Source organism: Rhinolophus sinicus, linkage group LG03, assembly GCF_036562045.2.
Source record: "Rhinolophus sinicus isolate RSC01 linkage group LG03, ASM3656204v1, whole genome shotgun sequence".
NCBI classification, from domain to species: Eukaryota; Metazoa; Chordata; class Mammalia; order Chiroptera; family Rhinolophidae; genus Rhinolophus; species Rhinolophus sinicus.
The window spans coordinates 72999500-73026556 of NC_133753.1; the positions used below are offsets into that span (position 1 = coordinate 72999500).

At 50.3% G+C, this 27057-nt stretch overlaps 1 protein-coding gene across 2 annotated transcripts; it reads left to right on the forward strand.

The window, feature by feature from the left end:
* The first annotated feature begins 7049 nt into the window (after positions 1-7049).
* On the forward strand, positions 7050-27053 carry NYNRIN (NYN domain and retroviral integrase containing). 2 transcript variants are annotated; one of them, XM_074328084.1, is made up of 9 exons: positions 7050-7190; positions 7743-7957; positions 15633-16279; positions 16399-17946; positions 18832-18962; positions 19079-19175; positions 20752-20853; positions 21064-21165; positions 22354-27053. In XM_074328084.1, exons 2-9 carry the CDS (start codon positions 7760-7762, stop codon positions 25223-25225), a joined length of 5697 nt encoding a protein of 1898 aa, XP_074184185.1. In that variant the 5' UTR covers positions 7050-7190; positions 7743-7759; the 3' UTR covers positions 25226-27053. The 2 variants fall into 2 exon arrangements, with proteins under 2 accessions (XP_074184185.1, XP_019570006.2); XM_019714447.2 differs by lacking the exon at positions 7050-7190 and adding an exon at positions 7416-7598.
* Positions 27054-27057: the final 4 nt, after the last annotated feature.

A 27057-nucleotide genomic window follows, 5' to 3' on the forward strand; every position in this document is an offset into this window, starting at 1 on the left:
GCAAATCTCTGCCTATGCCCCAGCATAAGCTGTGCTCACTGTTCTCTCCACCAGACCTCCAGCTTCCTCTCAGCCACTCACCCTGAAAGTCCCCTTACCCAGTCTCAAAGCCCGGCCCGACACCATAGAGCTCAGAAATATTGCTGCTTTTGGCTTTTTGCAACAATTACCCAAAGTGCACCAGTGTCTCACAGCAGTAAATACCAGGTAATCGTGGGAGCCACCAATGTCCTCTGGTGTCCCTGAGAAGCCAGGGAATAAGTAAATCCACATGAGCTCCACCCCAGGCTTGTTCTAGGAAGGGCTGGAAATATGCCAGGATGGAGGGAAGGCAGAAATCACCGTATCTGGTATGATGTCAGGGACAGAGGCTTTTTTTTTATCAGCTCAAGCCAACATAAACAGTAATCCTAACGTCCTAGGGATGACCTCTGTTTCAGAAATGCGCTCAGGAGAGAGGTGGGACTAGCTCCTTCATGGCAGCTAGAACATTCTTAATAACTGAAGGAAGAACTTCCTCCTTAGCTATTGATATATTTATATAACAACAGGTGTACCTTTCTCCTGCTGATATTTAAAAAAATCATAAAGGCAGTATCTGCTTATTAAAAAATGTTTTAAAATATTAAAAAACTGTAAAGGGCCATGAAACGGAATGTGGAAGTCTTGCCCCACTGCCTATCCGCTTCTGTCCATCCTCATTTTAAAATCATGCCACGTGTTTTATTGTGTAGCCTGTGCCCTGCTCCCTAACTTTAAGGAATTGATCAATCATCTAGCTCATTATTTTTATTGGCCACACAATTTTTAGCAGCGTGAATGCACCATAAATTTGGAAAACAATCTAAGCATGCACAGCCTTTGATGTAGCAATTCTGTTTCTAGGAATCTACAGAAACACCAGCACCAGCGTGAAAGACTGTATCATCCCAATGTTTGCCAACTGTGAAACACTGGAGACAGTCTGTTAATTTGTAATATAACTGAGGAGGGAGGGACAGAAAGCAAACCACTAGGTATGAGAAACTCTGGTTTTGGGGACTCTGTAGGGAGACAAAGGGCCATTATCAAATAGAGAATATGTTTCCTACTAATAAAACTTTCCTTTCTGGCCGTACATACAAGGTAGTGTCAGGTTACCTGGACTCCTGAGGTCTAAACAGAAGCAACACTCTTGACAGTAGACTTCTTCTTTTTCTTTTTCTTTCTTTCCACTAAAGATAGAGGTTAGCAAGGTATTCTGCATTTTGCTTTACATTTTTGGTACAAAAAAAAATAGAAAAATCAAACTAAATTACACATTAAAAAAACATAAATGTTACAAACACTCTAAAATCCAGAAAAATAGCATCATATGTTAAAATTATTAAATTTATCACTAACTGCTTGATGTGCAGTTTGTGGGAACTATACCTTTGTGCGACCATCCCAGAGGAGGTGGCACAGTTGGCAGTAGGAATATTTCTGGAAGCCATTTCCACACAGGAACAGCAAACAATAACTTAACTCTGCATGGAAGTTACTGCAAGCCGTACACATCTGTCCCAGGAAACGTACAATAAATGTGCCTCCAACCCACCTTAGCCAGATCTCAAAAATGTCCTTGGCTGTTCCAGTGCCACTTGAGACAAGGGGAAGTGTGACAGGAAAATCTGAAGGGAAAGACACAGTGGTCTTGACCAACTGGGGTTAAAATATCTTCTACAAATTTTACAAAAACACAGGACTGTGGAACCATGGCTGGGGCCCCTCCAGGGCCTTGGCTAGGGCCTGTGGGGGGGGGGAGGGGTCCTACAGCCTCAGCTTGCTTAGAGACAGGAGAAGCGTGCCTCTGGTGTGGGTGCTGGCAGTGCCCTGGGGCAGCCAGAAGTTGGGTGGTTTTCCCCAGCTCTCCTTCCCTTGCACTTGGCTTTATAAAATTCATATTTGTGTGTCTTAGACATATTACTAGTTCCATATTAGGACAAATAAGAGAGCCTAATTCTACCCCCCACTTTTTTTTAATGATATTAGGTTGGTGCAAAAGTAATTCGGTTTTTGCCAATTATTTTTAACCTTCTAAACTGCAATTGCTTTTGCATCAACCTAACATATTCTATCGTATGAACACCTACCTTTGGATTATTTAATCTGCCATAACAAACAATGCTGCAAAACATATCCTTGTTCAAACTGGATTTTTTTTAACTGATGACATATGCCAGGGAACAAGATCTCAATGCTCCCACTCTTTTTTTTTTTTAAAGCATTTGTGGGAATATATTTGTAAAATACATTCTTAAAGTTCGATTACTGGGTCTCAGAGTATATCCAGTTAAAATTTTGGTGGAGGGGGTGGCCAGTTACCTCAGCTGGTTAGAGCACGGTGCTGGTAGCACCAAGGCTGCCAGTTCAGATTCAATCCCCACATGGGCCACTGTGTGCTCTCCTTAAAAAAGAAAAAAATTTTGGTGGCTATTGCCAATTGCGGTCTTTGAAGGCATGCGAGCAGGGTGTGAGAGGGGTCAACACTGTGTGTGTGCAAACATTGCTGGTTCTTGTCACTCTTTAGGTGAAAAATGCTTTTAATTTGCATTTCTCTTATTAAGGGCGAAGGGGAAGATCTTTTCAAATATTTAAGAACCAGTTATATTTCCTTTTCTATGGACTGTTTATGTCCATTGTCCATTTTTCTATTGAGCTAGTTTTTTTCCTTATTGATTTGTAAGAGCTGTTTAAATTTTAAGGAAATTAGCCCTTGGTCTGTGATATAAGTGGCAAATATGTTTGGCCAACTTTTCATTTGTCAGTTGACTTTGTTTATGATGTTTATTTTCCCGTGGGGAAAAATTCTATATTTACGTAACTGAATGTATTAAGTAATGACTTCTGGTATGTGTCATACTTAGAAAGGCCTTTCTCTCCCAATATAATAATAAAAAAATTCTCCTATGGTTTGTTGTAATATTTTTATGATTTCATTTTTTTTAAGTTTATTGGGGTGACAATTGTTAGTAAAGTTACATAGATTTCAGGTGTACAATTCTGTATTACATCATCTATATATCACATTGTGTGTTCACCACCCAGAGTCAGCTCTCTTTCCATCACCATATATTTGATCTCCTTTACTCTCATCTACCATCTCCCTCCCCCTTTACCCTCTGGTAACCACTAAACTATTGTCTGTGTCTATCAGTTTTTGTTTCTTCATTTGTTTGTCTTGTTCTTTTGTTGTTTTCAGTTTTATATTCTACATATCAGTGAAATCATATGGTTCTCGACTTTTTCTGTCTGCCTTATATCACTCAGCATAATAATCTCAAGATCCATCTGTGTTGTGGCAAATGGTCCTATTTCATCTTTTCTTATGGCAGAATAGTATTCCATTGTGTATATACACCACAACTTCTTTATCCAATCATCTATCGAAGGACACTTTGGTTGTTTCCATGTCGTGGCCACCATAAATAAAGCTGCAATGAACATTGGAGCACATATATATTTATGATTTAATTTTTAATATTTAAATTTTTGATCCTTCAGGAATTTGTTTTGGTGTAGGGGGTGAGGCGTGGGTTTTTCATTTTATCTCAGAAGGCTACCCCATTGTCCCAAGATCATTTATTTAAAAATGCATCTTATCTCCACTGACTAAAAGGCTATGTTTGTCACATACTACATTTCAGTATGTAATTGCTCTGTTTTTCTAGATTTTTTGGTCTGTTTCACTGAATAGTTTGTCCATTCATGCACCAGTTGATTATAGTAGCTTTATATGTTTTTTTGATTTCAGACTTCCAGCTTCCAAAACTGTGAGAGAATGCATTTCTGTTGTTTTAAGCCACCCAGTTTGTGGTAACTTATAACGACAGCCGTAGGAAACTGATACAGTGACAGAGCTGAGATTTGAACCCAAATCTTTGATTGAAAGTCCTGTTTTCTGAATGAAGGTGCAGGGATAATCAGCCCTGTTCCTGAGAGTGTTTGTTGGTGGAGGAGAAGAGCAGAAGAAATTCATATAATGCCAGTTTCCTTGGGCCCCATCAATCTATAGGTATTAAAGGGACAAAGGGGTGTGCTGACTATTCTTTGTCCCTTTAGTTCTCCTTTTCACTCTTCTCCACCCTGCCCTGTATCTATGAGGCTGACCTCAGTGGTCTGCCTTGACCCTACTTCCTTGCCCTTTGACTTTTGATCAGGTTTGGTCAATGCTAGGTACTGCTGGGAAATTGGAAGGCGGCCCTCTCCACTCTGGGCCCCAGCTTGTCAGTGGCTGTGCATCTTCACCTAAGGCCCACCTGTGGCCTTGTAAATCTCCAGTTCTTGCCCAATGGTTGGTTTCAGTGACCAGTTCTTCCCTTTTCCCTTTCAGGCCTACAGGTGATAACAGCTTCTCCCATACTAACGCTAGCATACTGCACCAGTCTCTTGGTTTTCCTTAACTCTGCCCACATCCCCATAAAAAATCTATTCTTTAAACTTCCGTCAGCGATCTCTTTTGAAAGGACCATGTGTTTCCTGACCAACGTGGGAGAGCCTCCCCCCGCCCCCACCCCAGTAACGTAACTCCAGTTTCCTTGGGTCTTGCCTCTGTCTGCTCATTTGGAACCACCTTAAGTCATTGCTTCTGGGAAGCACTTCTGCTCTGATGGAAGCCTCCTGGAAGACAAGCTGCTCAGGGACTCGGGCAAAGTCAGGGAGAAGCCCATCTCCCTTCTGGGTTACTCTATACAAAGGCTCAAAGCAGGCTGCCTGGGTCCCAGGGCTCCCCACCCCCATCCCCAGGAACTAGGCTAGGCATGGTCTGGGCTAGGCGGGGAGGTCTTCAGGTGACAGAACTGCCTCTCCTTCAGGAGCCTGGGAGGGATAAGATCTATTACTGTCAGGCTCACAGGGCAGGCCCCTCCTTTAATCATGATGAGCTTTCTCCTGGAGGCTTCTCATTCCTTCTGCAAACCCGCTCCTGGCAGGATATGCTACCCTGTTGCCAGACATGCCTAGACATATCTATTTCTACTTAGACTTGAGCTGGGATCCTTCAATACCAGGTTGGGAAAGTAGATTTGGGTCAGGGTGAGGGAGGCCTCCAACACAATCAAACAAGTTTTATTTAACCTCATGTTGCAGGTAAGGAATTACTAAATGAATTCGAGCTGGGGAGAAACTTGGATCAAGAATTGTTAATAGCATAGCGCGTTGCCATCTCAGTGCCCACGTTCCTGCTCTCCCTCTAGCTGAAACATCACCTCAACCAGAGAGGCCCAAACAGGGCACCCTCCACCACCGCACCTGGTTTTATTTCCAGCAGAGTATGTATCATTCCCTGAAATCACACCTGTTCTCTTCTTTCTTCACCTGTTCTATGAGGGCAGGGAGATAGCTGTCTTAGTCAATGCTATACTCCCAGGGCCTGGCTGGCTCATACGAGGCACTCGATTACATGTGTTGTTGAAATTGTTGAATAAGTGAATGAATTTGGCTCAGTGAATGAGTTTAGATGGGGAAGCCCAGAAAGGTCAAGGGACTTAACTATTTGATTAAGAGAGCACAAGTCATCACTGGCAAAGCTGGGACTAGAACCAGGATATAGAACTAAATCCACTACCTCCAGGTGGAGAGGCAGGAGGTGGGAAATGGCTTAGCAAGAAGGGTAAGGAGAGCCCGACGTAGGAGCCAGGCTGGTGACATCTCGGTGGCAGTGAGATGCAAAAGGATAGGAAAGACGGGATCTCTGGGAAAGTATGGTGGCAGAGTGGCCCAAGCTGAGGTGGTGGAGAAGAAACAAAATCGACGAACGGAAAATTAAAATATATCGGGTATCTACTCTTTGCCAGGCAATGTGCCAGGTGTGGTACCTGTGTCTGTGTGGTCTGATTTACAACCTGTGCTGTAGGTATTATTATCCCCATTTTTATGAGTGAAGGAAACGAAGGCCAAGAGTTTCAATAAATTACCCTTTTACCCATTTATCAAATACCTGACTGCTAAGCTTGACCTCTTCCCATCCTCCACATGGTCTCTTTGAACATTGGATTAAAGCTGAGAGTTTTCCTTCAAGATGCCACTGTGCTTGAGGTCCACAGTCAGTTGGAAGAGGGCAACAAGAGGTAAATGTTTATTAGTGGGGAGCAGGGGGTCCGTGGTGGCTCTTACCTTGTTTCAGAGGAGAAGCACAATACGGCAGGAGCTTTGATAAAGGGAGAGCAGTTAGAGGTATTAATAGTAAGAGCGGAGAGAGACAAGTTCACTCTGAGAGTCTTCTGCTTCAAGGTGCTGTAGAGGGAGCAGGTCAAGAACTTGACATGGGACAGAGCAGAAGGCCTTGGAGCCAGGGTGACACAGATCACCTTTTCCTTATCTGGATTCCAATCTAGGGAGAAGCAGCAGAAGTGGGGTAGGACTGGATGGGTTGAGTTCCGTCCAGACTAGGAGTGCTGTGAGCCCGTCCCTTCTCCCTTAGTTGGGCCCCTTCCTTGCTGTGGGGCACTTCTGGCCCTTTCCCGTAGGTACACAAACACATGATGGCCCCTCAGCACAGATGTTCCCGGGCAGCCTAATTTAAAGCCCACTGCCCTTTATCCCTGTAGGTACACTTGTATCTGTCAGATTGCTCTTGGTTTTGGTTTGGAAAATAAAGGTCATTGAGTTCCAGGACATAGATGGTGCCCTCCACAGAGCCAGGTTCTGTTCAGGCCACAGGGCTGCATAAGGTGTTCTTTGTGCTGGGGATGCCTTTGGGGTCCGGTGTTGGAGGTGGCCCCCAGCCCAGGGTTAGTCCCTGACCACTGATGCCAAGCGGCTGACTCTGGGTCAAGGGTTGAGGGAACCCTCAGAGGCTGTGTTACCCACCAGACCCTCATCCCATCCTCCCCTCAGGACATAACTCAAACTTGCTAAAAAGGGCTTTCATAAACAACACAAGTCTGAAAACTCGGGCGGGGAGGCCCCTCCAGTCCTGGGGGCTTCAGGAGGGTCTGGGCTGCCTGCCAGCTCCAGGCTGTCCCCAGACTTGGGGGGAGGGGTGGGGAGGCGGTGCTGTTACCCTCCCCTTCCTGCTCGGTTTCCAGCCCAGAGTTTCCTCAGGCCCCGGCCTCCTGGGCTCCCCACCCTGCTCTCCCTTAACCCTTTCCTCGAGGGAAGGAGTAGCACAGGTCCCCGTTCTCCAAGGAGGCCTGGGAGGCGGCTGGGTAGGAGTGAGGAACCGCCAGGTCCGTGAAACCAAGACCTCTTTCCCCCACCCGAATTTCCCTCCTTCCTCTTCCTCTTCCTTCCACTAGGGAAAGGGGAACGTGGAAGGAAATTAACTTTGACCCCTGGATTCTGGCTCTGAGCCCAAAACTTGGGTGGATGGCAGAGTTTTCCAGGACCCTCCCCCCGCCCCTCTCCTCCTCCCCTCCGCCTTCCTCGCCCCGTTAAGCTGCCCAGCCGACTGAGAAGGAGTTCATCCTGGAGGGGCTGGCTGAGTGGTGAAGGGGGAAGGCTGGGGGCGGAGGGAAGGGCGGCGGGAGCCCGACCGGTCCCACCCCCAGCTGCAACCCCTGGCAGGAAGAGATTGTCCCAGGAGCCGCCGCCGAAAGGGACGGAGCTCCAGAGGGCGGGCGCCCGAGCGGTGGCGGGTGGGTCCGCTAGCCCTGAGGACCTAGGCCGAGGCGGGGGGCGCGCCTCCGGGAGCAGGGGGCGTGGCCTGGGCTCCGTGGGCGGGGGGCGGGGGCGCCTCCCGCGCGGGGACCCCGGTGACACTTTGGGCTCCCTCCTTTCAGGGGCGGGCGGGGCAGCCATGCTCCTGTCCGGGGGCGACCCCCCAGCACAGGAATGGGTCATGGTACCGACCAAATCCAAGCCCCGCGTGCAGCGGCAGCGGCTCCAAGTGCAGCGCATCTTTAGGGTCAAACTCAACGCCTTCCAGAGCCGCCCGGACACCCCCTACTTCTGGCTGCAGCTCGAGGGGCCCAGGGAGAACCTGGGCAAAGCCAAGGTAAATAGCTTCTCTCCACCCCCACTCGTCCCTCTCTGCCAGACCTCTCTCCCGCTCCCGTGCCCCCGGGGAGACAGGGGACCCCAGCAGTTCCTCGACCTGGATTCGGCAGTATGGCGGGCAGGTACTGGGCCATCCTCCTGCCTTTCCAGATTTGCAGCCTTGGTTTCTTCCCTTTGGTTCCTTCTCTTTTCTGCCCCACCCCTCTCTTGCGTGTCACTTCTGCCCCTCAAATGCCTTGAGAGAGGCTCCGCAGGGTGTGTACCCCCATGAGCCTTCCCTGGCCAGGGCCCCAGCACCCACAGCTCCCCTCCTCCATCTGGGGAGCAACTTAAGGTCCTGCATTTCTACGGACTCTGCAACACACCTCTTTGTTCTCCACCAAGACAGTCCTTCTGTCTCCTTTTAAGTCTCCTGAAATCTGGGGCTGTCCCTTGGAGCCTGTTAGGGTGCAGGGACTGGAGGGGCCCTTAGATATGCTGCTAAAACAATGCTGGCATTTTACAGATGAGGTATTGGGCATTGGAGAGGGGAAGGGGCTCACCTGAATGCTCAGGGTCAGGCTGGTGGGGATGATGGGAGCTGGGACCAGAACCCAGAGCTCTGGGTTCCCTGCCCCATACTCTTGATGCCATCGACAGCTTTTTGCAAAGCTCAGGGGTGGGGGTGCAGCTGCTCTGGAAGGCAGCAGCCCTTGGGGATGGGTGGGAATCTGGGAGGAGGGCTGTGGGCTTTCAGATGAAAGGGCTTGCTGTATGGGGTTGGGCACTGCGCAGATAGGCCAGGTCACAGTGTGCGCCTCTTGTATTCTCCCTGGCTTCTCTCACAAGCTTCTCTTCTTCCTCTTGTGCCTCTCAGGTTCTCTTTGACCCCCAATCATGGCCAAGGTCTCCTGCTTCCCTCAGATTCCCTTATCTTATCTTTTCCTGGTAGGAATGCTACTGCCTCCCTCTGCCCCAGACCACCCCAACACACACTCCTTCCCTAGCTGGGTCTATACCAATATACTAATTGGTGAAGGCCATGGGTGGGGGAGGCCCAGAACACGCTGGCCAGCAGGCAGCCAGGCTGGAAAGTTCCTCCCTCAGCCCCTCTGTTGAGCTGCTGCGTCAGCAGTTTTTCCAATTCTGACAGAGGTGCCGGGGGGAGGGGAGGGGTGTCTGTCCTGAGAATAGATGTTCAGGAGCCCCTGAGATTAAAACTTCTCAGTAGCTGGGATAGGATGGGTTAACAAGAGAAGCCTTTTGGGTTGTTCAGGGTTCTTAATGATTTTGTTAATTTGAAATACAACAGGTCACCATTTTATGGGACTGGTACTTGCTGAGGTGCACAGCTCCCCTGCCCCCTGCTTAAATCCTGGGATCAACTTCTCCAGGCCTGTCTGCTCCTGCTCACACTGCCTCCCTAAAGGATCCCTCCCTTACATCCCAGGCCCTGCTGTTGTAACCTGTCGCTTCCTCAATTCCCTTACCCTATCACTCCTCCTTTGTCTTCCCCTGGGGAAAGGCACTGTTTAAGATGGAAACATAGCACAAAGATATCTGAAGCAACTCCCTCCCTTATTTCACAGAATGAGCAGAAAGAAGAAATGGCTGGAGGTTTGGAGCAAGAGGACAGGGAAGGTGGGGAGTATAAGGCTTTGTCCCAGGAGTTAAAAGCTCTGGCCTTAATTTGCTATCACCAAATTATACTGTGACAGAGGGGTATGGTGGGAGAGTTTGAGATTGGCGTTTGCTACCTTCTAATCGGGTGACCTGGGTCAAATCATTTACCCTCTCTTGAGCCTATTTTCTCATCTATAAAATAATATATTATCACCCACCTCATGGAGGGGTTGTGAGAGTCAGCTGAAATTATGCATGCTTAAGTACTTTTGAAAAATGTGGAGAACTGTAGAGTACAGATGTCAGTTATTGTTACCTAGCTGTGTAACTTTGAGCGAGTCCTTTTCCCATTCTGAGTCTTGGTCTCTTTGTTTGTAAAGTGAGAAGCTTGGATTAAATGCTCTCTAAGTTTCAGCGATGTGATACAGGAAAATTTCCCAAGTATAAGGATGTCTAGTGTTTTCCATGTGGAGATGCTGTGGCTCACCCCAGTCTCAGCTGTAGGGACACAGAATCATGCACTTTGATAATGGCCAACAGGCAGCAAGAACTCAGTGAGACTAGAGATTGAGGAAGGGGTGAGAATGGGGATGGCTTGTTGGTGAGGAGAGGAAGGAAGAGTCAGGAAGGATACAGGCTCATCTAGAGAAGGGTCTGGGTGTGTTTATACAATACATGTAGTTGGTCTTCCAGGAAAATCTCTGTAGAATTCAAGAGTGCCTTTACATTGTTTTCTTGTGGTGGGATTTAAAAAACAATGAAGACATTGCTGAAATCATATTCCCACGTAGCAAAAACAAACACTTGGGGAGGCCTGGCTTCTGAGTGAAATCAGCAAGTGGAAAGGAGGGTTCATCTGTCTCCGCTCCACACTTAACTGTGAGCAGTACCATGGAAGTCGGTAATGGCCAGAGGTATGCTGGAGGTGGCTGCTACTGACCCATAGTTAACATTTCAGGAAGTTTGCAAGCCTGTGGAGTCCCACTGGGAGTTTGAAATCAGCCATGGTGGGAGTATTTACATCACAGGAATTGGCATATGCTACAAATCGGGGCTAATCCCCCAACCGGCTGATTGTTAAACATTTACCAGCATACCTAATTGTGTTGTGGGCACCTAACCCTCCTTTTTTTTTTTTTTTTTTTTTTAAACTTAATTTTTCTTTTATCAAAGTAATTCGCAATTGAAAAGTCCAATAATTTTGAAAAAGTTCACAATAGAACACAGCGATTCCCTGCATTGTTCTTCTCAATTCTCTCTCAAATGCGCTTCCTTGTAGACAATGTTTGCTCTGGCATTTACACATCTCCACATTGCCCTCAAAATTTTAGATAGGATTATCTTTTGATGAATCAATTTTAGATATTTTTTTTTACTTCCTGTTATGGTAGGTGAGGATTTAACTTCCTTACATTGCCATCCCCTCTTTATTTTTAATATAGTTATTTTTCAATTTTCTGTTAAATCTATATTTAGTAGTTGCATCATTATGTCTATGCAAGTATCATTAACATCTAAACATTGAAAGGTATGTACTATGATTATGTTTTCTTTCCTTTTTATTTCACTGAGGTTAAGAACTCCTTGTTTTTCAATATGCTTGTTTTTCTTTGTACCTATTGCCAATTCTTAAAACTTTCAGTGGCCTCTTGCTACAGTTTTCTATAAGGTCAATCTATTGGTGTGCTTTCAGTTCCAAATTTTTCTTGGAGACATCCTTCCTTCTGTCTTATCCAACCTGCAGAGCTGTTATCCTGAGACTTTTGTTTGCTGTCATGCTTGGCCTTTCTTTGCCTTTTTTCTTTGTTAGATGTCTTGTTTCCTGGACCAAATGTCTTTCTCTTTCTTGGGTGGGTGGAGCACATCCACCATTAGCTTCAAGTTATAGAAAGATGGTGCAGAGCGAGAGTGTGCTGATGACTGCTCTCAACCTCCTTGTCTCTTGAGTCCTTTCTAACCTGAACTAGTTGTCCTCTGTGCTTGCTGGTAGTCATCATCCTAGAACAGTGCCTGGCACACAGTAGGTACTCAGTAATGATTTGTTGAAAGGATGAGTAAATTCTGAGATTTCTCTTCATTATCATCCTGGAGGTTGCCTTTGCTTTTTTTCCTATGTTGCTCTCCTTTCTTGGTTTGATGGGAAATACTCTCCAGGAGCTTCCTGAGAAAGGTTTTATAGGAGGTAAAAATGTTGGGATTGCATATCTGAAGGTCACTTGATTGATAGGCTGGTATCAAATTATAAATGGAAAATTATTTCCCTTCAGAAGTGTAAAGGCATTACTCCACTGACTTCTTGCTTTTTAGATGTCTGAAGTTTTCCGGTTCCTGGTCCTTTGTATGTGAGGTTTTTTTCTCTCTGGAAGTTTGTAGTTTCCCCCACTGTTCTGAGTTTTCTCAGTGAGACCCCTTTATGTGGATCTCTCTTCATCCATCATTGGTTACTGTTGTACTCAGTGGGTCCTTCTATCTGGGCACTCATGTACTTCAGATTTAGGGCATTTTCTGGAAATGTTTCACTGATGATTTTCTCCCCTATGTTTTCTGTTTTCTCTCTTTCTGGAACTCCTATTCAGACATTGGGTTTTCTGGACTGACTGGTTCACTTTTCTTATTTTTTCTCCTATTTTCCAACTCTGACTTTTTGCTTTGCTTTCTGGAGATTTCCTTAACTTTATCTTCCAACCCTTTTCTTGAGTCTTTCATTTCTGATTTCTGCCATCATATATATATATATATATATATATATATATATATATATATGGCAAGAAAATGTATATATTTATTTATTTATTTAAGTGTGTTTTTCCAGGACCCATCAGCTCCAAGTCAAGTAGTTGTTTCAGTCTAGTTGTGGAGGGCGCAGCTCACAGTGGCCCATGCAGGGATCGAACTGACAACCTTGTTGTTAAGAGCACCGTGCTCTAACCAAGTGAGCCAACTGGCTGCCCCTCTGCCATCATATTTGTAATGTCTAAAAGTCATTTATGTTCTCTCTGTATTTCCTTTTTAAAAATAGTAGCCTATTCTCGTTCAGTTTGTACAGTATTCTCTGTTATCTCTGAGGAGACTAATGATAGGAGGAGACCGTTTGAAGTTTTCTTCTTCCTGACTTTCTCTTCCTTCAAGTCTCTTCCCACCCCTTTTTGTATGTTTTCTGTATGTTTGCCTCACATTAGAAGTTTTCTTCATATGTTTGATAATATTGTCATGATTAAGAATGAAGGTCAAAATGCCGATCGGGAGCTGACTGAGGCATGTTGATTTTGAGCTTGGCTATACAGAGGTCTGGGGGTACTGACTACTAGGGAACCTGTTTGGTGGTCTTTGCTCTTGGGCTGGCTGGATTTCTAGAATGCATTTCTCTGTTCTTTATCCTAGAGGGTCAGGGTCTGGCTGCTGAATTTCTGAATGGGAAGAATGAGTTTCTCTGCAATGAGCTTTCACGGTAGACATCATTGTTTGGCCCTCCTCCCTTCCTCCATGGTTTTTTGTATGGTACTCACACCCTCAAGTATGCTGATATGATAAACCTCTAATCCCAGGACCTGTTTTCAGCTCTGTAGAGAACAAATCTCCAGTGGGTAGGGAGGTACTTGCCCAGCCTGTTTGTGTGTGGTGGTGGGGGATGGTTGGCCCCTGGATCTTAACTGCTCCTCAAACAACTTTACCTCAGTCCACCTTTCTTTTTATGTTCTCCTTCACTCCCAATTCCAGGGTTTCTTGGTGCTGTCATTTTCTGAGCTTTTGAGTATTCTGCAGTATAATTTTGGGTGGTTCTGGAAAGCAGACAATGAATGGTAACTGGCTTCAGAGAAGGAAGAATCCTAAGTCAGGTGTTAAATAATAAAGCAACTTGATTAAGTATAGAGCAGTGTTAACCTATTTGGTGGTGTTTTTAATTTAACTTACAGGTTGACAAAGAATCTGCGGGACATTGTGCAACATATTTTTATGAATATACCACTCTTTTTCTGTGCTTATTTTGTTCCTGCCTCTTCTCTACTTTTCCTCCTCTTGTTGGAAAAAGTCCTAGATGGGCTTTTAAGCAGGAAAATTGTTCCAGGTATTTTCTGGATGTAAATGCCTGTTGTTTCCTCTCCTCTTCCTCCTCCTCCTCCTCCTCTTCTTCCTCATCTTCCTCCTCCTTCTCCTCCTTCTTTTTTGGCTTGAAAGTATAGACAGCGTCGTGATTAAGACCCCAGACGTTGGAGTCAGCGCGGCTGAGTGTCCCAGCCTGTGATCTGTGTGACCTTGAACATGTGCCCATCCTTGCTCATCTAAAATAGGGATGACAGTGATTTCCTTACAGGGCTGAGAGAGGAATAAATGAGATAGTGTGTGTAAAGAGCCCAGCACAGAGTAAGTGTTCAATAAATATTCAGATTTATTATTTTGAAAATTATTTCAGTTCCTGTATATCTTCTAGTTAAAAAATATTGAATAGTTAATGGTACAATAAATATTTTAAGCTCTTTGCACAAAGAGAAAGCAACGACCCATAATCTTCCTCTCCAGCACGTCTCTTCATGTTTACATATTGTTTCCCTGTGGTTAGAATGTGGGGTGCACAGGGGGGCAAGTTTGTTAAGACCTGTGAGGGTGATCCCTCACCTGGTCAGACTCACCCTTGCTAGGCAGTGGGTCCAGCTGAGCTTCTGGGTGGGAGGAGTTCGCTTGGGATCTCAGTCAGGTTTTGAGCTGGTTTGGGACTGGTTGGAAAGGGGTTAGACCCGGACCTCAGGCTCTTTGGGGAAAGAGTTGGCAGTCTATATCCTGGGCCAGGTGGAAGAGGTCAACATAGGCCGGAGGTAAGCAGAGGGCCTGGAGTGGTCTTCAGGATGACTGCTGGAGATCCCGAATGGTGCATTTGCTCCCTAATGGGACTGTCAGGGGGGAGCAGGAAGATCATGACTGTTAGCGACACGGGGATATGGAGGAACAGGAGAGTGAACACTGTCAACATTAACTGGCTGGTTGAGAGGGAGTGTTCAAACTCCCTTGGAGCTCATGGGAGCATGCTGGTGGAACTCAGCCATCTAATGGAGGAACCCGACCTCTCCCATTCCAGCAACTGCTAAAGACTGAGTGTGTGAGTCCTCGTGTGAACATGAGGGCTTGGTCTGCCCAGAGAGCCAGGGGCCTTCCTTCTAGTTCAGCCATTGTGCATATCTGTGGGGTTCCCCTGGATGCGGGCCCAGAGACTTATCTCCTCCTCTGGCCCCTCTGGGCAGCAAAGTTACCATGGTTACGGGTACAGATTGTGCTAGAGACCTTCTGGAGGGCGATTAAGCCAGAATCTCACAGGCTTACCCTATAGTCACTGTGTAGTCAGCCTGAGGAGGTGGAAGAGCTCTGGTTTCAGGGTCAGACAGATGTGGGTTGTGGTCCTGGCCCTGTCACCCTCTAGCTGTGTGTCCTTGGGCAAGCTGCATAGCCCTTCTGAGCCTGCAAAATGGGAATAGGCTGTGCCGGGCACTTGGCTAAGCACTTTTTTTGTATTAACTCACTGAAGCTCCATAATAGCCTTTTGAGGCCGAACTATTTTCCCCATTTTACAGATGCGGAAATGTAGGTACAGGGAGGATAAATCACTTGCCCCAGGTCACGTAAGTTCCTGGCACCTGGAGGGTGCTCAGTAGGGTCCAATCCCGCTCTCCCTAGTTATTTCACAATTCTAGAATGCCAGAGTAGGACTGGACCTTAGGAGTATCTTGTTTAACCTGTTACACAAGTAAAGAGGCTGAGGCCCTGAGCAGAAGATACATTTCCCACAATGAACTTAACCTATTGAGGTCAAGTTGGAAGTAGAACCAGGTCCCGTCATTCCAAACCCAGGTGTTCCCCTTTCCTCCAGGACTCCCCCATTCTGTCAGACTCTCCTGGAAAGGAATGATTGTGAGGAGGCAGGGCCAAGGAGAGGGGGGCTGGCCATGGGGAACTCGTTGGCTTGTGGTAGGAAGGGGAGGGCACCTGCTTGGCGAGGGGTGAGCCTTCTGGGTGGGAAGTGGCAGCCAGTGGCCGCCCCGTAAAGGGATGACTTCCTTTGTGTTCTCCCACTGTGGCTTCAGGAGTATCTGAAGGGCCTGTGCAGCCCGGAGCTATGGAAGGAGGTTCGCTATCCGCCTGCCCTGCACTGTGCCTTCCTTGGGGCCCAGGGCCTCTTCCTCGACTGCCTCTGCTGGAGCACCCTGGCCTACCTGGTGCCTGGCCCCCCTGGCTCCCTGATGGTGGGCGGGCTGACTGAGTCTTTCATCATGACCCAGAACTGGCTGGAGGAGCTGGTGGGGCGGCTGCGCTGGGGCCCTGCCCCTCTGCTCACCCCCCGGGGGATCTGGGAGGCCGAGGTAACCCGGGCCTTTGGGGCTTTGGTCTGGATCCGTGGTGATCAGTATGCAGGGGACCTGCTGCAGCTGCCCCCAGCGGTCCAGGAGCTGCTGCTGAGCCTGGTGCGGGACGCTGCGGGCAAGGAGGACATCATTGAGTGGCTCAGCCGCATCGGCACCTCCAGCGCCCGCTCTGACCCGGAGGTCATGATCTGCCCTCCCCACCAGCGGAAGGAAGGCCCAGCCATGATGTCCGTGGGAGATGGTCCTGGGCCCCTCCTGGAGATGAGGGCCCTCCAGAATGGGAGCACAGAAAATTCAAATAGATTAACCAGCCTGGGAGCCCCCCCAGGCCAGAATGCACAGCAGGAGACAGCAAACCAGCTGGTACGGTAAGTTCTGGACAATCAGTCTAGCTTCTCTGCTCCCACCCCTGCTCCCCCACCCCAAGGAAGGTGTTTGGAACCTAACTGACCACCTCACCTTTCCAACAAACTTGGTCTTCCTCCAGGGTCGGTTCCAACAACCAAGGTGGTATGGACAGTGCTTGCAAGGAAGGGCCAGTGCCCGCAGCCAGCAACCAGGACTCTGTGAACCACTCACAAACCTTGTCACAGCAGAGGCAGGTCCAGAGGGTGGAAGACAAACTCCCCTTCCCGCCTCCAGTGTCAGCCCTGGGTGTGTGCCCTCCCTGGAAGGCCTGGGCTCCTGGGCCAGCCTTTGGGCCCTTGTGGCCGGGGGCTATTGCTGCAACCTTCTGGAGGATCAATGAACTGCATTCTCTCCACCTGGCCTGGCTGCTGTCCCAGGCGTGCTTCAGTTTCCCCTTCTGGCAGAGGCCGCTGGGCCCCATTCAGTTCAAACTACCAGGGCAGAGTCCTTTGCCCTTAAACCTGGAGTGGAAGCAGAAGGAGCTTGTTCCTTTGCCCAGTGTGGAAAGCCCAGATTGTAGACCAGATGGGGGACCGGGAGGAGAGGCAACCCTACAGAATTGCCCGAGGCCAGAGACCCCCAAAAAAGTCATGAGTTTATTAGTTGTCTCAGGGGGCTCGGGTATAAAGGACAAGGCTAGCCCAGGACTTCCACAGATAGGGCCACCTTTGACCTCTACACACCAACTCCAAGCTGGAAGTGAGCCGGGTGGTCAAGGAAGTGTGCAGTGGGATTGTAAGGGCCCAGAAGAGGCACCCTTTCCAGCATTGCCCAGAGAGCAAGGCGTGCCTACAACTCAAGGGAGGCCTGTGGCTCAACCGGGGCTAACCGCTCAGTCAGTACCTGATGCTCAAACAGTGCCTGAAACTCTTGAAGTGCCCATGGTTTCAGCAGTGTCCCCAGCTCAAACTCCACCCGCAAACCAAGTGCCGCCTGCAGCCCCCAAAGTGCCTACAACCCAAATGATGCCAGCAGCCCACACAGAACCTGCTGCTCCCAAAGTGCCTTCGGCTCCAGCAAAGCCTGCACCTCAAGTGGTGCCCACAGCTCAGAAGGCAGCCGTGGGGCCACCGGCATCGGCAGCTCACGCGGTGCCTGCAACTCCGAAAACCCCCACAGCTCAGAAAATGCCTGCAGCTAAAACATCACCTGTGGGCCCCAAAACACCCAAAGCTCAAACTGGGCCTGCAACTAAAACAGGATCCACAGCTCCCAAAGGATCTGCAGCCCCCAAAGCCTCCAGAGCTCAAAAAATGCCTGCAGCTCAGAAGGCACCCACAGATCCAGGCCCAGCCTTGGATGCAGCCAAACTCCTGAGTGAGGTTCAGCCCCTGTCAAGGGGCAGTGCCTCCTTGAAGGGCCAGGGAGAGGCCAGGAGGCAGAGTCCCCAGTCCAGCAGTACCTTGGCTCCCAGTAGTAAGCACCAACTTCAGGTGGGCGGACTCCTGGGGGCCTGGGAGGGGGCCCCGAGGCAGCCCCCTCGACAACCACAGGCGAACAATACAGTGACCAGCTTCCAGAGGTACCACGAGGCCCTCAATACACCCTTTGAGCTGAACTTGTCGGGGGAACCTGGGAACCACAGGCTGCGGCGAGTGGTCATTGATGGCAGCAGCGTGGCCATGGTGTGAGTAGCCACGGTCTGGGGGAGGCTGAGCATGCTGGGGGGCTGTGGCAGGGAATCCCTGGGGGGACAGATTGTGGGCATCCTTTCTTGACCTCTGTGTGTGGGTGACATGGGGTTCAAATGGGGAAAAGATGGGAGGGGAAGTGACCCATGTTGAGTGGCTACTGCACGGTAGGCAGTGTGTGTGTGGAATTGTCACAGTAACCCTGCAAATGAAGGTTTCTGTTCTTCTTTGACAGAAGCCGAAACAGGCTCAGAGAGGTGACCAATCTTGCCCAAGTTCCCAGAGCCAGTAAGGGTTCTAACTGGCCTTTGGGTTCAGATCCATTCACTGCCAAGGCCCACTCTCTTTCCATTGCAGTCTGCCTTGCATAGCATGGCATCAGACAACCCCAGGCCTTTCCAATGTTTAGCACGAACCTTAGTCCTAGTGCAGACCTCTTCTATGAAGCTTTTCCTGACCAACCCTTAGACATCGCCCTCCCTCTATAATACTTACTGCTGTGTATGCATTAGCATAAATATATGCAAGACCACGGTAGACTAATGTCTGTGTTGAATACACTCCCCGCACACAGTAGGTGGTCAGTGAACGTTTGTTTTCAGCTCTAACCTGAGCTCTTTGGGTATAGAGGTCGCCTTCTTCCTCTTGCCCTGGGGGCCGCGCGCGCGCGCACAGTAGATGAGTTTACCCAATAGGTGCTGGAAGGATGATGGGCTGATGATGGAAGGAAGGGAGAAGGGCATTTTTGGTGCCTGTGGTGCTGATGCTGGTGCCCTGGCATTGCCCACTGTGCTGCCCCGGCTGGCTCTAAGGGAGGGGTGGAGAGGCAGGGCCATTCCATGCGTAGGCAGCTGCTCCTTTACTTCTCACCAACCCCACAGGCACGGCCTCCAGCACTTCTTCTCCTGCCGTGGCATTGCTATGGCGGTGCAGTATTTCTGGAACCGGGGACACCGAGAGGTCACTGTATTTGTACCCACCTGGCAGCTGAAGAAGAACCGGAGGGTGAGAGGTGAGCTGTGCACTGCCCCCCAGCCCAAGCTTTTCCTATCCCTGACTGTCCCCACTGCGGCCTTTTCCACTTAACCCTTCCTGTGACCATCTCTGTCTTCTGCCTTTCACCTCCAGAGAGTCACTTTCTGACGAAGCTACATTCCCTCAAGATGCTTTCAATCACCCCCTCCCAGCTTGAGAACGGCAAGAAGATCACCACCTATGATTACAGGTGTGCCAGTCCCCAGGCCTTCTCTCTGTGGGGCTCCGGAGTCTGGACTGGTGTGTCAGGTGGAGTCCTGGCTTGTCTGCTTTGGGAGATGGAGGCAGACATGTTTGAGGGGGTCGTGTAAAAGAGGATGACGCTTAGCCCTCTGTAGGCAGAGAGAAGGACACAATGAGGAGACGGCTCCAAGGTCAGCTCTACTCGAGCCAATGGGCATTCCTGACTTTGGGACTTTGCTACTTCATTTCCCTTAGTTAACAGACTTTCTTTCCCCATGTCGTATGGGCCAAGACCCACTGCTTTGAATAGGACTAGGCCAGGTGACTCTTGGTGCTTCGGTGCTTCGAGTGAGCTGCTTCCCTAAACAGATGGTTTTGGGTGACAGTTTGGGTTGAAGTTCATGCCTCAAGGAGCTGCTTCAGTCTTTCTCTTCCCCATCCCTGGTACTGGGAGGAGGTATATGCGCAGTTCTGGCTGGGTTCTGAAAATGGTTAGACTGGCCCCATTTCCTAGCTAAAGCCCGAATGCCTCCCTACTTGTCAATCCTAAGCACCAAGTCCCCAACATGACTGCACAACCACTGTGCACGGGGGTGGGGTGGGGGGTGTGAGTCTGTGCTGCCTTTGTTGGGGCAGAGAAGGCCCTGCTGTAGTCTCCTGGGTTAGACACAGGTCTTGGCTCCACTTAGGCACCTACGATGCCGGGCAGGGAGAAGTTGTGTTCCTCCCCACTATTCCCCAAACCTGGCCCCTACTCAGCTTTCAGGCCTGGGAAGGGGTGGGCAGGGCAGCTCAGGCATCTTTCCTTCAAGATCAAGCCTGCTGGGTGAGGTGTTTAAGTTCCTGTAGGTTCCTTCCTGTGTTGGAAGGTGGCTTTTCTGCAGATGGCCCCCTCTGCTGGGCACTAATGGAATAACATGCTTGGAGCCGCCTGAATGGCCGTCTTCAGGGAATGCTAAGTGGGTGGCCTTTGCTTTCTTTCCTGGTCACAGTCCTCTTTCCAGTAGAAGTGATCCTTGGAAAATGGGTTTGTTTATTCAGGTGTGTGGTTTTATATGCATTTTATATGTGTATACATGTATACATATAGTATATGTACGTATGTGTGTCTCCGCATGTACATGGGTGATATGCATTGGTGAAGAGTAATAACGGAAAATGTGTGTGTGTGAGCTGTGTAGCAGGCACTGAATGTGCTGTCATTCAGTTTAATCCTCACAGCAATATAGGGTAGGTGTTTTATGTTTTACAGATGTGGACACTGAAGCAGTAAAAATTCATGTGTGGGTGTGGACAAGTGTGTGGGTTTGTGTGTGTGCGTGTATATGCGAACGCCTATGTGTAAAATAAGGGTCTGTGTTCGTATAGACAGTCGGGGGGTGTGCATCCCAGGTCACCCTCCCAGGTACTAGTAGTGACCCCAGATGGCTGCACAGATGAGGGGATGGGCTCCTGAGCCACGGCTTCCTGACTACCAAGGGCAGTTTTTGTCCAACACGCCTCAATGTGAAACTACAAGTTCATTTTCCTGGGAAAGGAGGGCCTGGTTGTTGGGCCATTAGTGACTCCCTGTATCCTTGCAGGTTCATGGTAAAGCTGGCAGAAGAGACGGATGGCATCATCGTCACCAATGAGCAGCTCCACATTCTGATGAATAATTCCAAGAAACTGATGGTCAAAGATCGGTGAGGCAGCTGAGAGGGGGTTAGGCTGTTCCTTCCCCTTGAGTGTCAGGCAGCCTCTGGCAGGGGGGTGTTGGGGCAGGGAGAGGGGCCTTGGGGCAGTGCCCACCAGCACTGCTGGGTCTCCACCCCCGTGGAGATGCCCGGGCAGCAGTGGGGTGTGGGTGAGTCAAGGGCTCCTCTGTGACTGTGCCTCTTCTCTCTCGGGTCCAGCCTGCTGCCCTTCACCTTTGCGGGGAATCTCTTCATGGTGCCTGATGACCCCCTGGGCCGTGATGGCCCCACTTTGGACGAGTTTCTGAGGAAACCAAATAGGTAATGGGCCTCTCCTGCCTCCCTGCCCCTTCTGGCACTGACCAGAAACTTCCCCTAGGTGCTAGCTAGCATTTGTCTAGTGCTTAATAGTGAGCAGAATGATTGAACTTTTTCACGTCTTTACACTTCTACCACTTATTTATACATCTATAAACCACTTACAGTGTGGTTTTGTTGTTTTTCAATTTTTCACACATGCTTTAGTACTGTATATATCCTTCCACAATTGGTACTCAACTTTTTATTGTTTTTTTCCAGATGTTAATTCACATGGCTCTCTTTAATGACCGTGTGATATTCCATTACATGAGTACTCAACAGTTATCAGACCTCTTGTGGAGGGCCGTTGATGATTTCAGGGTTATGCTATTGGAACAAGGCAGTGAACAGCCTTGTTCTTGTTTCATTGTGTACAAGGACAGCTGTTTCTAGAATATATGCCAAGGAGAATTTTTTCCACATTTATTATTCCCTTTGGTCTTCACACCTTGAGTTAGAAATACATGACCACTGTCTTCATTCTACAGATGAGGAATCAGAGACTCAAGTACTTTCCCAAGGTCACTTTGCTGGTATCCGCAGGACTGGTTTGCAGTAACTCAGATCCTTTGGCCTCTGCCCCCTCTGAGCCACCTTGTTCCCCATCTCCCAGATCCCTGAGCCCACCAGGGGACTGTGGTGGACCTTCTGGACAGGATACTGCTTCCTGGGCCAGGTCCCCCTAGTGCCATTTTCCTGGTTTGGAAAAGAAGTGATGTAGAGGAGGTTTGTCTGCTGTGTCCTCCCAAGTCCCTTGTCAGGCCTCTTTCCCTCTCTTGAGCTCTCCCTGCCTTGCTCATCCTGGGGTCAGATTGGGAGCATCAGTCATCTAATTCTTATCAAATGTTGGCTTGAAACTGGTTGAAAATGTCCCTTGGTCAATGAGATTTTGATTGGATAAGCCTTCAAAGCACAGCGGAATCTCTAATATTGAGGCCCTGCACGTAGAGGAAGCATGTGAGGGCATGGTCCTAACTAAGGCTCTGCCATGTCGGAGGCTGGCACTTGGCCCAGACTCAGGGGCGCTGAGCAATGGGGTGGGGTTCTACAGGGTTTCCACAGGGGTGATTGTCCCCTTCAATGACCTTTCGTGTGGGCTGTCCCCTTCCCTCCTCCATCGGACCCCTCCACTCCGCTGTTCTGGTGCAGGTTGGACACTGACATTGGCAACTTCCTGAAGGTGTGGAAGACTCTTCCTCCCAGCTCGGCCAGCATCTCTGAACTGAATGATGCCACTGACCCAGGGCCCTTGGAGAGTCCTCAGAAAGTAGAAGTCAGGGAGGAGAAGGAGGAGAGACAGGACGGAGAGCCAATGGAGAGGCTGGACGAGGAGCAGAGGGAGGGGCAGGGCATACAGAGGCCAGCTGAGGAAGAGGACCTGGACTCCTCACTGGTGTCGGTGTTCAGGGCCGAGTGCCCTTCCCTTTCAGAGGAAATCCTCCGGTGCCTCAGCCTCCAGGACCCCCCGGACGGGGCCCTAGACATCGATCTCCTACCAGCAGTGGCTTCTCCCTCCCTGGGCATCCCCTGGGATGGGAAGGCCCCCTGCCAGCAGATTCTTACCCACCTGGCCCAGATGATCATCCCCAGCAACTTCACTGCACTCTCCTTCTTTGTGGGGTTCATGGACTCCCACCAGGATGTCATCCCCGACTATGAAGCCCTTGTGGGCCCCTTGCATAGCCTCCTCAAGCAGAAGCCAGACTGGCAGTGGGACCAGGAGCACGAGAAGGCCTTCTTGTCTCTGAAGCGAGCCCTAGTATCTGCCCTCTGCCTGACAGCCCCCAACTCCCAGCTGCCCTTCCGTCTGGAGGTGACGGTGAGCCAAGTGGCCCTGACGGCCATTGTCTACCAGGAGCACTCAGGGAGGAAGCACCCCATTGCCTATACCTCGAAACCCCTCCTCCCCGATGAGGAGAGCGAGGGCCCCCAGTCGGGGGGAGACAGCCCCTATGCTGTGGCCTGGGCCCTCAAGCATTTTTCCCGCTGCATTGGAGACACCCCAGTGGTCCTGGACCTTTCCTATGCTGCCCGGACCACTGTGGACCCTGAGGCACGAGAGGGCCGAAGGGTTTCCAAAGCATGGTTGATCCGGTGGTCCCTCTTGGTACAGGATAGAGGCAAGAGGGCCCTGGAATTGACACTTCTCCAGGGCCTGCTGGGGGAAAACCGACTGCTGACGCCTGCGTCCTCCATGCCTCGTTTCTTCCAGGTTTTGCCTCCTTTTTCCGACCTGTCTACTTTTGTCTGCATTCACATGTCGGGCTATTGCTTTTACCGTGAGGATGAGTGGTGTGCTGGCTTTGGTCTCTATGTCCTGTCTCCCACCAGCGCCCCTGTCTCCCTTTCCTTCTCTTGCTCTCCTTACACACCAACTTATGCCCACCTGGCTGCCGTGGCATGCGGCCTGGAGCGCTTCGGCCAGTCCCACCTCCCGGTGGTTTTCCTCACGCACTGCAACTGGGTCTTCAGCCTCCTCTGGGAGCTCCTGCCCCTGTGGAAGGCTCGGGGCTTCCTGTCCTCTGATGGGGCCCCACTACCTCACCCGAGCCTGCTCTCCTACATCATATCCCTCACCTCCGGCCTCTCATCCCTTCCGTTTATCTACCGAACCTCCTACCGTGGCTCCCTGTTTGCTGTGACAGTGGACACCCTGGCCAAGCAGGGTGCACAGGGGGGTGGGCAGTGGTGGAATTTGCCAACGGATGTGCCAGTCCCCGTAGTGTCTCCCCACACCATGGGCAAGAGGCCCGACTTGCGGGCATTACAGCTGAGCGACAGCACCCTGGCGGATATCATTGCCAAGCTGCAGGCCGGGCAGAAGTTGTCTGGCTCCTCACCCTTCAGTTCTGCCTTTAACTCGCTCAGTCTGGACAAGGATAGCGGCCTGCTTCTGTTTAAGGGAGAGAAGAAGCCCAAGGTCTGGGTAGTCCCGAGACAACTCCGGAGGGATCTGATTTTCTCTGTGCATGACCTCCCCGTCGGGGCCCACCAGAGGCCTGAGGAAACCTACAAGAAATTGCGGTTGCTGGGGTGGTGGCCCGGGATGCAGGAGCATGTCAGAGATTACTGCAGGAGCTGCTTATTCTGCATCCCCCGAAATCTCCTAGGCAGCGAGCTGAAGGTTATCGAGTCCCTGTGGCCCCTCAGGTCGACCGCCCCCTGGTCGAACCTGCAGATCGAGGTGGTGGGTCCCGTCACCATAAGCGAGGAAGGCCACAAGCATGTGTTGATCGTGGCTGACCCCAATACCAGGTGGGTAGAGGCGTTCCCACTGAAGCCCTACACGCACACGGCTGTGGCCCAGGTGCTACTTCAGCATGTGTTTGCCAGGTGGGGTGTTCCCGTGAGGCTGGAGGCCGCCCAGGGCCCCCAGTTTGCCCGGCATGTCTTGGTGAGCTGTGGGTTGGCCCTGGGAGCCCAGACGGCCTCCCTGAGTAGGGACCTCCAGTTTCCCTGCCTGACAAGCTCAGGGGCCTACTGGGAATTCAAGAGGGCCCTCAAGGAGTTCATCTTCCTGCATGGTAAGAGGTGGGCGGCTGCCCTGCCCTTGCTGCACCTGGCCTTCAGGGCCTCCTCCACCCAGGCCACGCCATTCCAGATCCTGACAGGGGGTGAGGGGAGACTGACCGAGCCCCTGTGGTGGGAGATGAGCAGTGCAAATATCGAAGGGCTCAAGATGGATGTCTTCCTGCTGCAACTGATGCGGGAGCTGCTGGAGCTCCACTGGAGGGTGGCTGACAAGGCCAGTGAAAAGGCGGAGAACAGGCGTTTCAAGCGGGAGAGCCAGGAGAAGGAGTGGAACGTGGGGGACCAGGTCCTCTTGCTGTCTCTCCCCAGGAACGGCAGCAGTGCCAAATGGGTGGGCCCCTTCTATATTGGGGACCGCCTGAGCCTGTCTCTCTACAGGGTCTGGGGCTTCCCAACTCCAGAAAAGCTCGGGTGCATCTACCCCAGCAGTCTGATGAAGTCCTTTGCCAAGAGTGGCACCCCCCTGTCCTTCAAGGTCTTGGAGCAGTGAGCTGGAGCAGTGGGGGAATCCCTGCCCCCAGGGTCCTGGGCCGCTGTTGCTAGGCCTCTCACAGCCCCTGGGGTCCTCCGTTGTGCCTTTCATAGAGAAGTTACTTCATAAAGCTTTGCTGAATTACCTTGAACTGGGGACCAGCATCCCTATGGAAAGGGCCCCAATTTTGGGTATTGGGAGAATCTGCCAAAGGCTGTCAGCTATGGGCCTCTGGCAGTTTCACCTGGGGAGTGCGAAGTCCCCTTACTGAGGTAGGCCAGGCTCAATGTCTTTTCCCCCAGTATCCCCTTCACCCCATCACACACGTGCAGGTGTATGCACACAAACACGCACACACACACATCCAGAATCTGACTCCTGGCTACCTAACCATGAAACTGTGGCTCAGGACTTCAGAGCCAGAACCACACTCCCTTCGCAAACAGAAACCTCCGATGTAGACTCCTCTCCCCCGACCTGTTCATTTGGGGACCCTTTGCCCTTGAAGTTGTCACAGCTGACACAAACATGCAGGCTGTGGAATGGCAGCCTGTTCCCAGTCTCATGGTCAGCTTTTTTAGACCAGGCTAGGCCTGCCTCGCTGTCAAGGAAGAGCTGGCAGCCCTAGGCCCTGAGGCTCAGAGCCGGGGTGGGAGGGTGGCCAGCCACAAATGAGTGTCCCGCTTGTCAGCAAGGAAAAGCAAGGGGGAGACTGAGTCAGCCTACCTCATTTGACTCCAGCCAATGGAGACAACCCTGACCCCTGCTGCGATGGTACCAACCCCACAGGAATCAAGGATCTTGATGCCAAATGTGGCATCTCTACCTGAAGAGCTGCTTCAACTAGACCAAGGGGCCCAGGCCTCTATTTCACGGGGGGAGGGTGTCTGAAATGGGCAGTCTGGCACATGGTGAGGTGTTGGCATGTCTCTACCTCCCTACCCCACCCCAAAGCCCACAGCCCTCTCCTCCCGCCTCCAAGGCGCCCTGCACCCCCACTTCCTACATAGTGTGTGACTGCTGTGGTTGGATCACCTCCCATCCCCTGGACCTGCCTTCTGTGTAGAGCAAAACGTGGGTGCCCTCAGAGCACTCTGCAATGATCACTCTTGCAGCAAGAGAGTTCTCAGGTGTGTGCACTTATACTCACCCTCACCCTCTGAATTGCTGCTGCCACAGACAGAGTGAGCTCCAGTGAAGGCCAGCACTGTATCCCTCTGGCTGGGCCTGTGAGTAGTTTTATTTCTCTAAAGCTGAGCCAGTCTCCTTGCCTAGCTCAGGTTGCCAACACACTTGGCATTGCTAAAGCCAGAGTAGAACCTGCCATAGAGTTGAATTTGCTTGTTTTACAGCCAAGGAAAGGTCCAGAGAGGGGAAGTGACTTGCCCAAGGTCACAGCTAGCTTGTGGCTGAGCTGGGACCAGGATTAAGCTTCTTGACTCTCAGTTCACCATAGACAGGGCTCTAGTGACAGGTTCAACCGAGAGAATGCCTCAAAATCATATACCCATATTCCCTCCAACTCCCCATCTCCCATATCTTGTAGACAAACTACTAGAGGTTGCCCTTAAACTATTCCCAGCTGTTAGTTCTGTCCAGGAAAGAATGATTGGGTGACATGAGAAACTGAAAGCTGAGCTGTGGGATTTATAGCAGAACCTTCTCTCCTCCTCTCCCTGCTCCTCTCCCTCCTCCCCTTCCTCCTCCTCCCTCCAATGGTATGGCCAACCTCATTCTTCCTCCCAGTGCTGTACCCATTCTCCCTGTTAACCACATTTATGAGTTTATACCTTTTTACGTGACTTTTAGTTTTCATTTGATTCATCAATAAACAGATCAAAACAGAGCCA

Excerpts from the sequence above, each read along its gene's own strand:
- NYNRIN (XM_074328084.1), top strand. The coding sequence starts at position 7,760 with ATGCTCCTGTCCGGGGGCGACCCCCCAGCACAGGAATGGGTCATGGTA. Across the intron at positions 17,947-18,831 it reads GGCAGCAGCGTGGCCATGGT|GCACGGCCTCCAGCACTTCT; the intron begins GTGAGTAGCCAC and ends CCAACCCCACAG. Across the intron at positions 19,176-20,751 it reads ATCACCACCTATGATTACAG|GTTCATGGTAAAGCTGGCAG; the intron begins GTGTGCCAGTCC and ends GTATCCTTGCAG.